This window comes from Armigeres subalbatus, chromosome 1, assembly GCF_024139115.2.
Source record: "Armigeres subalbatus isolate Guangzhou_Male chromosome 1, GZ_Asu_2, whole genome shotgun sequence".
Taxonomy (NCBI): Eukaryota; Metazoa; Arthropoda; class Insecta; order Diptera; family Culicidae; genus Armigeres; species Armigeres subalbatus.
Window position 1 is genome coordinate 217,547,211 of NC_085139.1, and position 16,957 is coordinate 217,564,167.

The 16,957-nt window shown below is 40.2% G+C and overlaps 3 protein-coding genes across 8 annotated transcripts in view; 2 read left to right on the forward strand and 1 right to left on the reverse strand.

Moving 5' to 3' along the window:
- Positions 1-6,742, forward strand: part of LOC134205767 (leucine-rich repeat serine/threonine-protein kinase 1) — a 66,355-nt gene extending 59,613 nt beyond the window's left edge. For all 6 annotated transcript variants that reach the window (XM_062681342.1, XM_062681344.1, XM_062681340.1 and 3 more), the window contains 2 exons: positions 41-597; positions 4,970-6,742. In XM_062681342.1, the coding sequence (XP_062537326.1) occupies positions 41-597; positions 4,970-6,617 (2,205 nt within the window). In that variant the 3' untranslated portion in view covers positions 6,618-6,742. The remainder of the gene's footprint in view (positions 1-40; positions 598-4,969) is intronic.
- A 574-nt stretch (positions 6,743-7,316) lies between these two features.
- On the forward strand, positions 7,317-12,453 carry LOC134210930 (uncharacterized). Its single transcript, XM_062687373.1, has 2 exons — positions 7,317-7,818; positions 11,168-12,453. The coding sequence occupies exons 1-2, from the start codon at positions 7,510-7,512 to the stop codon at positions 11,210-11,212; spliced, it is 354 nt and encodes a 117-aa protein (XP_062543357.1). The 5' UTR covers positions 7,317-7,509; the 3' UTR covers positions 11,213-12,453.
- A 129-nt stretch (positions 12,454-12,582) lies between these two features.
- LOC134210920 (26S proteasome non-ATPase regulatory subunit 10-like) lies at positions 12,583-13,553 on the reverse strand. Its single transcript, XM_062687361.1, has 3 exons — positions 13,337-13,553; positions 13,027-13,275; positions 12,583-12,962 (listed from the first exon to the last, which is right to left on the reverse strand). Exons 1-3 carry the CDS (start codon positions 13,442-13,444, stop codon positions 12,633-12,635), a joined length of 687 nt encoding a protein of 228 aa, XP_062543345.1. The 5' UTR covers positions 13,445-13,553; the 3' UTR covers positions 12,583-12,632.
- Between the last annotated feature and the right edge of the window lie 3,404 nt (positions 13,554-16,957).

Here is a 16,957-nt window from a genome sequence, read left to right on the forward strand (position 1 = left end):
GCAGGGTTGAAGACAATTAGCTAAAATTTATCTTCCGTAGAATTTCATGGACCTCTCGGAGAACTATCTGATCAAATCGGGCGATATCACGCGAGGTCCCCTCCTTGGGCGTGGTGCATTCGGTTTTGTGTTCAAAGCGTCATGTAAGACCCGCGGTTCCAAGGCGATCATTCCTGTGGCGATGAAGATGCTGCAACCGGTTGCGCCGGGTCCGCGAGCTCGCCAGAGTGCCATCATTGCGTACAAAGCCGCCCTCGGCAAATGGGAGCGAGATCCGTTGCAGCATTCGTGCAAGGCTTACTGCACCGCACGGCAGGAGCTGGCGGTTCTTCTGACGCTGCGACATCCGAATATTGTTCCGCTCGTTGGGGTGTGTACGCAACCGTTGGCTTTGGTGCTGGACCTGGCTCCGAAAGGGGCGCTCGATGCCGTGCTGCGGCACTTCCGCCGGAGTGGAGCTCGCATCGGGCCGTACTGCTTTCAATCGTTGGTGCTTCAGGCAGCCAAAGCTATGGAATATTTGCACCGGAGAAGGGTGATCTATCGTGATCTCAAGGCGGAAAATATCTTGGTTTGGGAATTTCCGGAACCTCATACGTAAGTATAGGCCATTGAGTCAAAAGGACGTTTGGCCGATTGGTCATGAGGAAGAATGTTCATTAGGTCTAATGAGAAGTGAAGAAGCGAGGAGAAGTGTGAGTGATAAGTTACTAATTACATGGGATAAGTGAGTAGTGAAAGGTGAGAAGTGAGTAGGGAGAAATGAGAAGTGAAAAATGCTACGTAAGAAGTATGAAATGAGAAGTGAAAAATGAGAAGCGAGAAGTCAGTTTTTCTCTTTTACTTCTTTCTTTTCTTTCTTTTCATTCTTCTTTCTTCTTCCTATTTCTTATTTCATATTTCTTTCGACTTGCTTTCTACTTCTTTCTTCTTTCTTATTACTTCTTCTTTCCATCTTCCTCGTCGCCCTCCTTGTTCGTTTTTTCATCTTCCTTTTTATTTTTTCTTGCTTTATGCTACCTTCCGCTTTTTCTTCTTTCTTTCTCTTTCTTTTCCTCTGTCCTTATTTCTTATTCTCACTTTTCTGTTCCTTTTTTCTTCCCTCTTTCTTCTTATTTATTTTCTCCTTTTTCATTCGTTTATCTTCCATATTTCTTTTTTATCTTACTTCTTCATTCTTCCGTCTCACTTCATTATTTATCTTCATTTTTTCTTTCTTGTTTCATCCTTCTTTTTCTTTTTTTACTTTTTCCTTCATGCTTGTACCTTTTCACATAATTTTTATTATATTTTATTTCTCATTTCCATTTCCACTTCTAAACTTTCACTTCTCACTTGTCTTTTCTCATTACTTACTTGTCACTAACAATTCCTCACTTTTCACTCACTCCTTAATTCTGATTTCATCTTTCTTACTTTTTCCTTCTTTCATCATCCGTTTTTCGTTTTTTGGATGTCTTCTTCTATCTTACTACTTCTTTCGAGCTTCTTCCTACTTTCTTTTTTCTATCTTCCTTTTTAACTTTTTATTTTTTATTTGTTCCTTTTACCTTATCACTTCTTCTTTCTTCCTTTTCTTTTATCTTTTTTCTAAATAATTCCGTTTTTTTCTTTCTTAGTTTTTTTTCCTTTTTCACTCTTACTTCTCCCTTCTTCTTTTCTTCCTTTCTTCTTCTTCTTCCTTTCTTCTTCTTTCATTCTTCCCTTTTCCTTATTCTTTTTTTTATTTTTTTCTTTCATCTTCATGTTTTCATTTTCATGCTCCATTCCTTTTCCTTCTTATTTTTTACTTTCTTCTTTCTTCCTTCTCACTTTTTATATTTCCCTTTTTGGTTCATTTTCCTCCTTCATTCTTCTATTCTTCTTTTTTCTCCTTCCTTTTATTTTCTTCTTTTTTTCTTTTTGCTTCTTCCTTTTTCTTTCTTCCTTTTTCCGTCTTCCTTTCACTTTCTTTCTTCTTCAATCTTCCTCCTTCTTCCGCCTTCCTTCTTTCTTATTTCTTCTACTTTTTCTTTAATGTTTCTGCCTTTTCACTTCTCACATCTTTCTTCCCATTTTTCATTTCTCACTTCTACCTTCATTTTTCATCTATCACTTCTTCCGCTATTTTCCATCCTTCACTTATCACTACTCACTTTTTATTTTTTATTGTTATTTGTTCCTTCTTACTTTATCTTTCTGTGGGCTTCGCGGCTTCCTGTAAAGGGAGCATCCATAAATTACGTAACGCTTAAAGGGTGAAAGGGATTGCCCGAAGTATGACAATCCATACAAAAAATTTGAATGATTCATACAAAAAGTGTGACAAGGAGAGGGGATTGTTTAAAAAACGGTCAATTTTTGCGTTACGTAATTATTGGATCTTCTCAAAGAGAAAACTCTTCGTGATTCGAAAATGTTTCTACTGGTCCACTGGTTGTTGTTTGAATGTGTTGTCTCATGCTAGGTGTTAATTTTTCAGTCTGCACGACCTCTGGTCTGTCTTTTTTATCCTTTTTCCATCATTCAATTTCTTTTCTTTTTTCTTCCTTCTACATTCTTCTCTCTATTTGCCTCCTTCTTTCTTTTTATCTTTGGCCTTTTCCTTTTTCTTTCTTGCTTCCTATTGCTCTCTTATTCTTTCTTCTTTCCTACTTCTTTCTTATCCTTTCTGCCGTCATTTTCTTCTCTCTTCTTCACTCTTCATTTTTTCTTCTTTCTTTTTCCTTCTTTAATCTCCGTTTTTCTTCCTTCCTAATTATCCTTTCTTCTTTCTTCAATCTTCATCCTTCTTTCTTACTTCTTCTTTTTGTGTTCAACTTCTCAACTCTCACTTCTTCTTTGATTTTTCTCACTTGTCACTAATCATTCCTAATTTTTCACTCACTCCTTGAGTCTTATTTCTTCCTTCTTACTTTTCCTTCTTCCATCGTTCCTTTTTTCTTCCATTCTTCCTTTCTCTTCTCTTCTTTATTCTTCCCTTTTCCTTATTCCTTTTTTTTTCCTTCTTCCCTCTTTCATTCTCCTACGTCCATTTCTATGCTCCATTCCTTATCCTTCTTATTTTTATTTTATTCCTTCTTCGTTTTTTCTTCCTTCTCACTTTTTATATTTCTTTTTTTTTGCTTCATTTTTTCTCCTTTATTCGTCTATTCTTCATCTCTTTCCTTTCTTTGCCCTTTTTTAGTTCTTTATGTTTGCTTCTTCTTTTTCCGTAATCTTTTCTCCGTCCTCCTTTCTCCTTATTTCTTCTTCCATCTTCCTCCTTCTATTTCTTACTTCTACTTTTTCCTTAATGTTTCTGCCTTTTCACTTCTCACATCTTTCTTCTCATTTTCCATCTCTCACTTCTCACTACTCACTTTTTATTTCTTATTTTTTCCTTCTTACTTTATCTTTTGTGGGCTTCGCAGTCGTGTGGTTAACGAAGTCAATCATCTAATCCAGGTTCGATTCCCGCTCCGGTAAAGGGAGCATACATAAATTACGAAACGCTTAAAGGGGGAAAGGGGTTGCCCGAAGTGTGACAATTCATACAAATTTTTTAAATGATTCATACAAAAAGTGAAAAAGAGTGACTTTTCTCATTACTCACTTGTCACTAATCATTTCTAATTTTTCTCTTACTCCTTGCTTCTTATTTCTTCCTTCTTACTTTTCCTTCTTTTATCATCAATTTTCCGTCTCCCTCCTTCTTTCTTCCGTTTGTCTTCTTTCTTCTATCTTATTTCTTTCTTCTTTTTTCGACCTTCTTCCTACATTATTTTTTCTATCTTCCTTTTTCATTTTTTATTTTTTCTTCTTCTTCTTTTCTTCTTCTTTTATCTTCTCACTTCTTCTTTCTTTCTTTCGGTTTTTCGTTTTCTTACTTTCTTCGTTTTTTCTTCTTTTTTCTCTCTTCTTCCTTTATCCTTCTTCCTTCTTTTTATCTTACTCTTTTTTGTTTCTTCTATCTACCTTCTTTCTTCTTCCTTCCTTCTTGTTTACTTCTTTTTCTTTCCGCCATTTTCCGTTTCCCTTGATTCGTTCCCCTTTCTTTCTTCCTTTCTGCATTTTTATTATTCCTCCTTGTTGCTTCCTCCTTTCTGTTTTTCTTTCATGCTTTGTCTTCTAACTTCTCACATGCTTCTCCTCATTACTGATTTCTGATTTCCATCTCCTTATTCTCACTTCTCATTTGTCACTTACCATTTCTTCCTTCTTATTTCTTACTTCTTTTTCCTACTTCCTTTTTTATCTTTAATTTTTACTCACATTATCTCACATTTCGCTTTCTTTTTCCAACTTCCTTTTCTCCCTTTTTTCTTTCTTTTGCTTTCTTGCATCTCCACTCTCGCTTCTTTCTTCCTTTCCTTTCTCCTTCTTTATTCTTTCTTTTTCTTGTTTCCTTATTCTTCTTTCTTTATTTTTACTGTTTTCTTCCCCGTCATCATTCTTCCTTTTTCTGTCTTCCTGCTTCCTTCTTCCATCTTCATTCTTTTTTCTCCTTTCTTTTTGTCTTTTTTCTCATTCTTATTCCTTTTTCTGGCTCCTTCTTCCTTCTCGCTTCTTCCTCCAACTTTTTTTCTTTTTCCTTCTTGCTTCTATCTTCTCACTTCTTTCTTCTCATTTCCTCCCCGATATTACATCTCTCACTTTTTACTTGTCACTTCTCACAACTCATTTTTCACTTCTCAGTTTTTACTTTTAGCTTCTCATTTCTTACTTTTTACAACATAATTTTCGCTTCTTACTCTTACTTCTTACTTCTCTTATTCACTTCTCACTACCTTACTTCTCGCTACTCTCTTTTCACTTCTTACTTATTACACTCGACTCACTTCTTACTTCTCATTTCTATTGACCATTTGGCCTAATAACTATTCTGCTTAATGATCCATCATCATACTGAACATCTTAATGCAATTTGTTCTCAAATGTCGAAATGATTTTCTTACTCAATAGTCCACGGCACGTATTAAGCACGAATCACAACTTCTTTCCGTTCCAGTGACGACCACCCGTCGAACGCCGTGCATATCAAGGTGGCGGACTACGGCATCAGCCGCATTACGCTGCCGTCCGGTTCCAAGGGCTTCGGGGGCACCGAAGGCTTTATGGCGCCGGAAATCATGCGACACAACGGCGAAGAGGAGTACACCGAGAAGGTGGACTGTTTCTCGTTTGGAATGTTCCTGTACGAGCTGATCGCGCTGCGGCAACCGTTCGAGGGTCACGAAGCGGTGAAGGAGTGCATTTTGGAGGGTGGCCGGCCGGTGCTCACCCAGCGGGAAACGCATTTTCCATCGTACTGTTTGGATTTGATGGTGCTCTGCTGGGATCAGCAACCGAAGGTTCGACCATCTGCCAGCCAGATTGTGTCGATTGCAAGCGCACCGGAGTTTACGCATTTGATCGATATAATTTCGCTGAGCCATCCGGGGAATACGATGGATGGGATTGCTTGTCCGATTGCCAGCGTGGATGACGAGACAGTTATATCGGGTCACGAGTTGTGGTTGCCTTGTTCCAACTCACGGATCGACATTCTGCATGGGTCGATCAAGGGATGGCAACAGTATCATCGAATATTATGCCCCCAGATTGGAACTCCGGTGAAGTCGGCCAATGGGAGTGGATATCATTCGCAGCCAACGACTCCACATCAGATGAAGCAGATAAAGATGACGACGGCTTGTGTTGTGGAGAAGGCAGTTTGGATTGGCGACGCAGAGGGAAATATCTATGCATTCAACGCATGTGACTGTGTTCATCAGTTTTCGTACGCGCTGGAACCAGCGCAACCGTGTCCAGTAGTGGCGTTAGTCTACCTGAAAAAGTTCAGTCGGGTGGCTGCAGGTTTGGAGAATGGTCGATTGTTTTTGTTGGACTCCACGTTAACTCCAAGCACTTCCGTATCGGCAGAGGGTAGTTTTGTTCTGTCTGAACTCGGATCCGGCGAACGTCTGTATAGTGTTTGTCCTCTCTGGAAGGATGAAACTGAATGCGAACTTTGGTGCGGCGAAACTGACGGAGCGATGAATGTCTTTTCGTTGAAGAATAGCCACGTTTCGGGACAACATCATTTAACTCACTTCCAAACACCCCTTCCCACTCGGGGACTCACAGTGTCACTGTTGTGCGCCTCGGACGATTGGGTCTACTCATACGTCGCACCGGGTTGTATTCTGTACCAATGGCGATCCACTGGCAAGCAAATCGAGAACCGCTTGGACTGTTCGAAATTAGTTCCGTGCTCGGAAAGCCTAAAAAGTATCGCCATTGACGAACATCTCAGTCCGGGAAAATGCCAAATATCCACAATAGCTGCCCTGAACGGAGAACTTTACGTCGGAACCACGTGGGGTTGTATCATCATTATAGAAAAGCAAACTCTCCGGCCGATCACGATATTCCGTCCATTCGAGGAGGATGTTCGCTGCATCGTTCCGCTGTACGGCGGCCCCAGTCCGATGTTGGTCACATTGGGGCGCGGCTATCGATCTCTCATCGATCGGTACACGGACGTGACCACCGGTCATGTCACGACGCCTTCGGCCGGTGCCCCAGATAAGCGTTTGAAGGAAACGTTGCTGAAGGATCGATCCAACAACATGCATGCCCTGATCTGGACGGCCGAACACTGGACACCGGTCTAGGATTTTAATCGTTTTCTAGGTGTTTCAAACTTTTCTGTGATTTATGCGAATTAATGAATAGCTTTTAAGCCTTGTCAACCTGTTTCCGATGTTCGAAATTAAAAATCCCTTTAACGATCATTAAATTATCAAACGTGTTTTCGATTGTGAATGATGAAATAAAAGCCAAAAGATATAATCCGTAATCCGTATAGAAGCCGTTTTGTATATTGGTTCTTCAGAAATTCCATGATCAGTGTTTCAAATTGTATGCATGGAGGCGCTTGGTACATTAAGGCTAGCATAAAGGTAAGTGCCGCGAATGCGTTTTTCTTTCGTCTTGCCAAATTGTTGAGATGCTGTATCCAAATGAGTGTCGTGAAATCTCTGAGCTCTTTGAACCGAATTTGAGCATAGCCTACGTAGATCTCAATTGAGTAGCTCCTGTCTTTCAATCGATACGATTTCATTCGATTGACTATCGGTTCGAAAATTGGCCCGAAAACCAGTTTTTGGAGTGATATTTATAAAAAACATAAGTTCAACCTCAATAATAAATTGGAGCAAAAATCCTCCCTATGTCGAAGGCTTCCTCAGTCCTTTCAATCTACTCATATGAGCTTTCTACTTCTTGATAACCTCCCTATCTCAATATCTCTTCATCTCGATGTGTTCTGATCATATTTTGTTCAACAGTTCGAGCTGTCATTTCAGCTAGAGTAGACGTTTTCTTAGGAAGCTTACCAAATTTTTCTTCGAAAACTTACTTATCGATAATTTAACTATCTTAGCCATAAAAGTGGACAAAGATAATCGCGCGCGATCAAATAATGTATCCGACGGTGGATCCAACATAGTTATCCGTCGGGCCTATGATAAATCTAATTCGTCGCAGCCATCCCTAACCTCAACGATGAACGACGCAGACCGTGACCAAGCAAAACGACGAAAGTACTCGAATGGTAACCTGCCACCTTCCGCTAGCAGCTCTAGCCAGCTGACACAACCGATGGTCGAGACGCACAATGTGTATGAATCCCTAGCCTGCATGGACGAGGACAGCGCCGGACCGAACAACGCACACACGCAGCAGAAAACAGTGTCTAACAGAGCAAAGGGAAACAGACTACCTCCGATTTCTATTATCAACAAAGGTACCAAACACATTCGGGAATTATTCAACTTGGCGAATATTCCACAAAGCAGCTACCACATGAAAGCGGTAAAGTCTGGCACCCAGCTTACGGTGAATGCAGAAAACAGTTTCGATGATGTCATAAAAACTTTGAAAGATTCTAACACGGAATTTTTTTCGTACACTCCATCAAATAAACAACCAGTTAGAATTATTCTATCTGGTCTGTCGCTTTATGATTTGTCAGAGCTGAAAGCAGAGCTTAATTCGTTTGACATTCAACCGCTGGAATTGAAGATCTTCTCACAGAAGAAGCACGGCCCCGAAGATAGTGTTCTGTATCTACTTTACTTCGAAAAAACACCGTAAAGTTACCTAAGCTTCAACGTGTCAAGGCCCTTTTCAACGTTATAGTGAAATGCAGATATTTTGTTAGGCGACGTTTTACAGGCGACGAGGTTCAGTGTCATCGCTGCCAAAAATTTGGGCTTGGGCTGAGAAATTGTAACGTCGCCCCACTGTGTGTGAAATGTGGAGAAAAACACTTCACAAAAAATTGCAGTCTCCCGAACAAGGCAAATTTGAAGGAAGGTAACGACCGGGATCGTGTCCGCTGAGCAAACTGTAGTGGCAACCACACAGCTAGTTTCCATTGATGCCCAAGCCGCAAAGATTAGCTGAATTTCCAACGTCAACGATTGGCTAAAAATTTGAACAAGTGCTCTGGTCCGATACGTGTATCTACCGGTGTCACATCGAATACTACCCTCTGCAGAAACCGAGTAAACACCGGACGTGCCACCTACGCACAAGTTCTGGAAGGTCCTGACCTGACACAGAACAGGTGGACAGTCAACTTCCCAGCTGTTCACCATTTCTGAATTTCTATGCTTGGCGGAAGAAATGTTCCAGCGTCTGCAAAGTTGCAACAGCAAACAACAGCAATTTCTAGCTCTCCACGAGCTGGCAATCAAATTTGTGTATAATGCCTAACTCGTCCCCTCTACGTGTGGTCAACTGGAATGGTAGATCCATCCAAAACAAGCAACTAGAATTTTTTGACTTTTTACAAAGCCACAATATAGATGTAGCGGTAGTTACAGAAACCTGGCTACGTCCCAACATTTCATTCCTACACCCAAACTATTGTTGCATCCGATTTGATCGTGGCACAAATAACGACGCCGACAGAGGCGGCGGCGTTCTAATAGCAATACGAAGGGAAATTGGATTCCAGGAACTGCGAACAAAAAGTAAAGTAATCGAAACGGTTGGTATTTCCATTCCCTTTGGCGAGCACAAATTAAACATCATTGCTGCTTACTTCCCGGGTAGCAGACGAGGTTCTGACTGGTCATCTTTCCGCCAAGACATCCGAGCCCTCTCGAACCATACTGACCCCTTCCTCATTGTTGGTGATTTTAATGCCAGACATAATCAGTGGAACTGCGCCACAAACAATAGAGCCGGAAATCTCCTTTTGCAAGAAGCTACTCACTGTGGTTTTACCGTGCACTATCCGGACACTCCTACATTCCTCTCTCATGGTAGAGGGCGTCCGTCTACCCTTGATCTAGTGTTATCAAATAACATACTCAACATGACCAAGCCAGTGACTCTCAATGAGCTTTCCTCGGATCACCTGCCAGTTTCATTTGAGGTCACACTTACTGAATTTACTGAAGAGCAAATTAACACTTTTTGCTGCTACAGCCGAGCTAATTGGATTACCTTCCAAAGAGTGATGAATGCAAAAATAAACCTGACAGATCCGCGGATATGCAATATAAACACCGAAAATGAAGTAGATGCGGCCCTCACTCACCTTAAGAACGCCATCACTGAAGCCGAAGCAGCTGCCGTTCCAGTAGCCGTCTATCAGCCATATGAAGTTGCCCGCATATCAGATGAAACTCAGCAACTAATTCGACTCCGCAATTGTCGCCGACGTCAATGGATGAGAACGAGGGATCCCATACTGAAGGAGATTGTTTCTTCTTTGAACGAGCGAATTCGCTACGACTGTACCCGGACACGTTTCAGCAAATTCCAAAGTACATTACTGTCCTTAGAACGAGGAGACAACAAGATCTGGCGTATAACGAAAGCTTTAAAAAACCACTGTAAGTACAGCCCTCCTCTTCGCAGCGGTGAGTTCTTGATTGCTTCCCCTGCTGAAAAAGCAAACTTACTAGCTTCAAATTTTGAAAAGTCACATGACAACCAGCTCGCTGATGATCCTATCACTGCAGCTATCGTGCAAGACTCAATCGTACAGATTGACCAATCAGCTGTACCAACCGACAACTCTTGGCTGGTACAACCAAAAGAAGTCGATAAAATAATTCGAAAACTGAAGCCGAGAAAAGCTCCCGGAATTGATAAAATTAGAAATTGTCTGCTCAAGAAACTTCCGCGGAAAGCAAGAGTATTTATTTCCAAACTATTTTCTGCTTGTATCAAACTCTGTTACTTTCCACAAGAATGGAAACATGCAGTAATAGTTGCAATTCCAAAGCCAAACAAAGATGCCACCTTACCGTCCAATTACAGACCAATCAGTTTACTCTCATCGATAAGTAAACTGTTTGAGCGTATCATTTTAACTCGCATTGAAAGTCACCTGGATACCAATCGCATCATACCGTATGAGCAATTTGGGTTTCAAAAAGGTCACTCCACTAATCACCAAACTGCAAGACTGGTAAAAGAAGTGAGGCAAAGATTTGAGGAAGGATACTCTACTGGGCTTATTTTGTTAGACGTGGAGAAAGCCTATGATTCGGTGTGGCATGACGCGGTTCTGTATAAAATGCTCCAGGCAAACTTCCCAGTTCGAATCATAAAAATTATACGGAGCTTCCTGAAGGACAGAACTTTTGATGTGTCTGTAAAGGATGTTCATATCCGAACACAAACGTGTACCGTTCAAGTACCCCAGGGTTCTGTACTGAGCCCACATTGTATAACATCTTTTCGGCGGACATTGTCAAGGTTGACGGGGTCCAGTACTATTTCTTCGCCGATGATACTGGATTCCTCGCTTCCCATCGGGAACCACAAGAGATCATCGAAAAACTTCAGAGAGCTCAAAATGCTATTCTTGAATATCAGCGTAAATGGAAAATCAAGACAAATCCAGCTAAATGTCAGGCAATTTTCTTTACTCGTCGGCGAAGTCCTCGGTATATGCCGCAGAATGAAATAACATGTGGAGACATCGACATTCCATGGTCAGAAAGTTCAGTATATCTAGGACTAACACTGGACAAAAAGTTAACTTTTGGACTGCATACCAACAACTGCATCAAGAAATTTAACAAGCTCACTAGAGCACTCTATCCACTCGTGAAAAGAAGATCGCGCTTAGACAAAAATATTAAACTTTTGTTGTACAAAACCGTATTCCGACCAACGATTACCTACGGATTTCCAGCCTGGTATAACTGCGCCCAAAGCCACAGGAATAAAATACAGGTAAAGCAAAACCGACTGCTTAAGATGATACTGGATCTTGAACCATCCCATCCAACGGTGGACGTCCACAGGATTGCTGGAGTCGAGCAACTGAACGATTGGTTTACGAGACTGCTGCCTAAATTCAACCTAAGCTGCTCATCGTCAACGAACCCGCTACTGCAAGAACTGGCAGTTTAGCTCGCTGTGATATTAGTTTATAAGTAGAATACTCCATTTCCCTTTTTTGTTTTTCTTAAACTAAATCAAATTCGAAGGTTTTTTTTTCATAAGAACATTTTCCTTTCATAGCTAAATTATTAAGTAGAATGTAATTGAACAAATTGTGCATAGAACTATATACTGTTGCAAGGGTTTTCCAAATCTCAGTCAAGAAAACTAAACACAAAATGTATTTTCCACAGTTTAAAAACAAATAAAAATAAATATAAATAAAAAATATTTTGTTCAGGATTCACTCTCCTTATGTCGATATGTTCAAATTTTTAGGCTACCATAGTCTATAGACCATCTTTGGACAATAACAAACACATCAACAACAGGAAAACGACATTTATTTTGTTGTCATTTTTCATAGCAACGAGCTTTTTTGGATCTAGTACACATCTAAATTTTCCTTCCAATCCTCGATCTCTCCCTATCTCCGATGGTCCCTTCAATATCGAGATGTGGAGAGCCGACTGTACTACATTTTCCCATTTTTTGACCGCCTGTCAATCGAATGACTCAATTCGTGGCGTGTTCAATTCAAAATGTCAATTTATTAGTCAAGCTTTTGCCACGCCGCACTCTAGATCAATTTTTGTGCAATCGCATTGGGTTTCATTACAACTTACCCTATCACTTTATTTTAATGATTTTTCAACTTTTCCGGACAAATATATAAATACAGCTGATCTCAAGACGAACCGATTAGTGGAAAAAACTTGCAAGTCAGTCCATTTGTTCAAAAGTTATATGGCTTCAAAGGAAATGCAAACTCCTTTTATTATGTACACTGCGTTGCTCAGATTCGGAACATTTGCTTTTCAACTGTACTTTTTTTTTACAGCATCGCAGCACACTAGATTGGTTTACATACGATCCTTCTAAATTTTTATTACAACTGATCAACTTTTTCGCATTTTCGTGGTTCTCGAGTTATCCCAGGGGAAATATCTGCCTTTCTTTATATGGCTGGGGTTCTGCCAAATCGCTCTAAGCGCCAACAAAAAATTGTCAGACGGAAAGTCTCATCGATTGGTAAGAAAATCTTGCAAATCGGTCAGCCCGTTCGTGAGTTATATTGCCTCAAAGAAAATGCAAACTAATTTTTATATAGATCGTTAGCTAAGAAGTAGAAGATAGTTCTCAAATCATAATGGAGAGTTAATAATCATGGTTACAGTCTAATTGATTCAATCCATACATACAAAAAACTCATTTTATTCATTCGAAATGCCAAGTTTGTTCTTCAGGTTCCTTCCCAAGCCCGGCCGCGCCAGATCCAGCGGTGTTTTCTTCTCCTTGTTCTCAACGGTGCCGGAAGCGCCATGCTCCACCAGCAGCATGGCGCAGGCACTCTGCTCGTCTTCGCACGCCAAATGCAGCGGCGTATTTCCCTCCGCATTCTGAACGTTCACCTGAGCCTTGTGCTCGACCAGGTACTGCAGAATCTCCGTTCGGCCCTGCGAAGCCACCCGATGAAGCGAGGTGTCGTTGCGATTGTCCGTTATGTTGATGTCCGCCCCATGCTCCACTAGAAATTTCACAATCTAGAAAAGTCGTCGCATTGAAGGTAATTAACATTTTTATAATTTAAATTCAAAAGCAACCGACCTCCGTGTGTCCCTTGGAGCAGGCGTACTGCAAGGACGAGTGTCCCTGCCAGTTTTTGTGATTGATGTTCGATCCTTTGGCCAGTAGCATTCGAACGGTGCTCAGATGACCTCCGAGTGTGGCCAGGACCAGCGGAGTTGCATTGGTATCGTCCGTTGCTTCCAATTGGTCCGGTGTCCTTTTGAGTAGCTCTTCCACCAGCAAATCGCGCCCACCCAATGCAGCCCAGTGCAGTAGGAAGCGTTCGTTCTGCGTACCATCATAGATTACAGATTACAAGATTGACAACGGATAGATAGATGCTACTCACCGTATCCTTTTTGGTAATGAGCGAGGGATCTTTGGAAATCATTTCCTCAAGCACTTGATAATCCTGCTGGGCCAGGTCGTACATAGTCATTTCTTTTACTTTGGCCATGATATTCAAATAATAATTCACAAATTGACACAAAACTTAAAACAGTCAACCGCTCTCGAAGCAGTAGCAAGATGATTTTTAAGTTTTGTTGCTTCTGAAACTGCCAAATGAGGTTATGTCTCAGGTAGGGTAAATACCAATTTGTAAACAACTTCACCACACCTACACAAACAGTATTTTTATAGGGTGATGCCTCCGGTTCATCTTTGCATTTTTAGTACACATTGTGTTTAGCGAGGACTTGAATCATTGATGTGCACATTCGCACGTTCTCATTCAAATGGAAAAACATGTGATTCCGCTAGCGAACGATATGCAAAATTTGCATTTAATGGTGTTTTTCATTATTTTTGTTTTTTTTTATCGATTTATAACATTTAAATTAAGTTACTAGTTCGTATAACATTGTCTGATTCTTAAAATATGTTCAGGTCGATTGAACACATAGCGATTGTCGGGCCTGGGCGTGCTGGAGCAGCTCGAAGAACGAATCGAAGGACACTCAACTGTAGTAAAATTTCAACGCATTTTGGTAAAAAGTCCACGAGGCGGTCCATACAACAACCGCAGAGGTACTTGGTACCACACAAGGAATCCAACGGAAAGTTTATGGTTTGATGTGCCCAATAGGGACAGATGAGAAAAAACAGCCCAAGAGCCGCATGCTCCTGGCGGCTTCACGTCAAAATAAGAGAGCGCTGTTGATCGACCGAGCAAGGGTGGCTGCTAAGTGGAAGATGCCCTTTAAGGAATTATTGAATGGACACAAGCAGTGGTGTACCCACAAAGTGAGAAAAGAAAGGGTGGCTCAAGAACGGCGAGGCCGCTGGAATCCCGATCAAGCTTCTAAAAGTTGGGAGCTATAGGCTGATTCACCAAGTGGTTGAAATGATTGAGTAGGGAGAAGAAACACCTTCGAGCTGGCTGGATGGCCTCATATGTCCTTTCTATAGGAAAGGGTACAGACTAACTTATATCAGCATTTCCTCAGTTATTAGCATGAGCCACCAAACACCAGATAGATAATCAAACACTTCGCAACGACTGAAGCACGCACTGTACTTGCTTGCCCGATGGCCACTGCAAACTCCATTATCGCACATCATTAGAGCACCTAAATACGCGAATTCTCCTTCAACTTCAAATTTTTCACCATCCAGCAGCACTTCAGTATTACCACCATCACTAATGAACTCAGCCATCAACTCACGATACGGTTTTTCTCCGTCCGACTCGCGACTCCTCACCCTTCAGCAAACGTAGCCGTTACTCGATTGGAGTTTAAATCGGTTTGTATTCCTGCATATTGAACCGCGTTTCCTATTAGTCTGTCAGAGTACTCTTCAAAGTTGACAAAGAAATTGGACACACAACGAACTTGGACGGTGGCTATTTTCCATGAGTAGTTCCAAAAATTTCTGGGTGAGCGAAGCTTCATTCACGTGATGTCGAGACTTATGTCTACAAGGGTATCCAATAATTGCTCTCTGGAGGCGTCATTTTCCGAGCAGAACCAAACATAACTTGCAACCGACAAGATTTATTCTGTATAGATGTGCGTTTAGTGAATAATGATTGGACAATGTCCAATCATTATTCACTTGCAACCGACAAGATTTATTCTGTACAGAATAAATCTTGTCGGTTGCAAGTTATGTTTGGTTCTGCTCGGAAAATGACTCCTCCAGAGAGCAATTATTGGATATAGGGGAACTGCTCCTTGAATTCATACCATGTACCCAAATCAATACCATTCAAAAACAAAGAATTAGTGCGCTATTTGTTTTGTTTCTCATTTTTGTGATTTTTTTCAGCAGTGAGCACGTCGGAAAACAACAATACACGACACAAATTTTGCCTAAATCGCCTGTTTTGCGAATGTTATTGATATAGGAGCATGTTATTAATAATGGAACAGATACCCTACTTGTGGCCCGAGGAAAACATATTAACATTCCGGGTAAAATCACCAGACATGGACATTTATTTACAATGTTCTGAAAACTCTTATGTGAATATGTACATTGTACATTGGTGTCATGCAGAAACCACGTGGTTATATTTTTGAAGATTTGGTTTATCGTTGTCATTTGGCAGACCTTCCCCCCCTCCCTATGACCACGTGATTTTTTTCAAGTACTACAAATTAAAATAAAAGTTTGATAACTAAAAACATATGGTTAACCCGCTGAATTCTGAAAATGGGGAAAAACAGGAATTTCAACTGATTCAATTCAATCAAACTAATTCGAATTCATGAACATTTTGATGATGTAATCATGTTGTACTGTGTATCAGGATATCTAGAACTCGCACACCCCTCGATGCATCAGTATACAAAAAAAATCGCCTGGCGAATATTTTATAAGAATTTCTAGAAAAATTTGTTTTTGTTTAGAAATTTTCCAAAATATCCCTATAGATTCCTAAGAGTATTTGGACCTTCCGTAGCTCTGGAAGTACTGGAAATTCTTAAAATATAGTATCTTAAGTGAAGCATCTGAGTCGGACTCTGACAACAGTAGCATTCCTGTAGAAATTCCAGTTTTGCCCTATTCTTATACAGGTTTTGGTAGATTCTTATACAGAATTGTTAGAAAATCTAACAACCGCCGGTTGGGTGTACAAGCTTTATTCAGAATGTCAAAACTCTCTTCATTATGCCAAGATTCTATGATTCTAATCAGAACCATAACACAATGTCCTTTATATTCCTCTCTTGAATTAGATATACATTTTTTTCATTTTAAATCTTCAGTTTTTTATATCTTTGTGTTCCTTTTGATTCCAACTATGGTACCTACTTTGGAATTTTTTGTTATATTTTGGTTTTTAACCCTTTCATAACGACTTTTTTTACATGGATTTAACGTACATATTTGGGGTTTTCACTCGATCTTGCCTAAACTAGTATAGAAAGAGCTGAAATTGTATTTTTTCATGTGTCCGAGGTCAAACTGTTCTGAAGCCCTCAAATGTTTCAGAGGAAATGTGTCAAGAAATAAAATTTCCTGCGCTGAGAATATGTACAAAAATATCTATGTGATCATAAGACATGAAATTATCGAGTTTTGAATAAACGTAAACTATTTCAGGGTCTCCAAAACGTCCTGGAGTTCAGAACATATCAATCAATTCCTGGACGATGTATCCGTGTATCACTAAGCATGCAAGCAGGTCCATTGAGGCGATGCGATTTCATTTATTATTTTCACAAGCTACAATAGACCTTCCATGAGTCAATGTTCTAAGAATCGATATCGACTAAAATAAAACTCAGCCAAAAAATTAGAAAATTTTGGTATGAGGAATAAATGAATATAAAGTTTCTACAAATAATGCTAAATTTCCATAAACAATTAAAAATTATCCACAAAGTATGAATAAATTAACACTTTTAAACCAAACATTTATTTTGTGGAAAATTTTGTAATTGTTTATTGCTAATATTGATTTGTTCATAGAGATTTTGTATTTTTTCGTAGAACATTTTGATTTCTTTATGGAGAATTC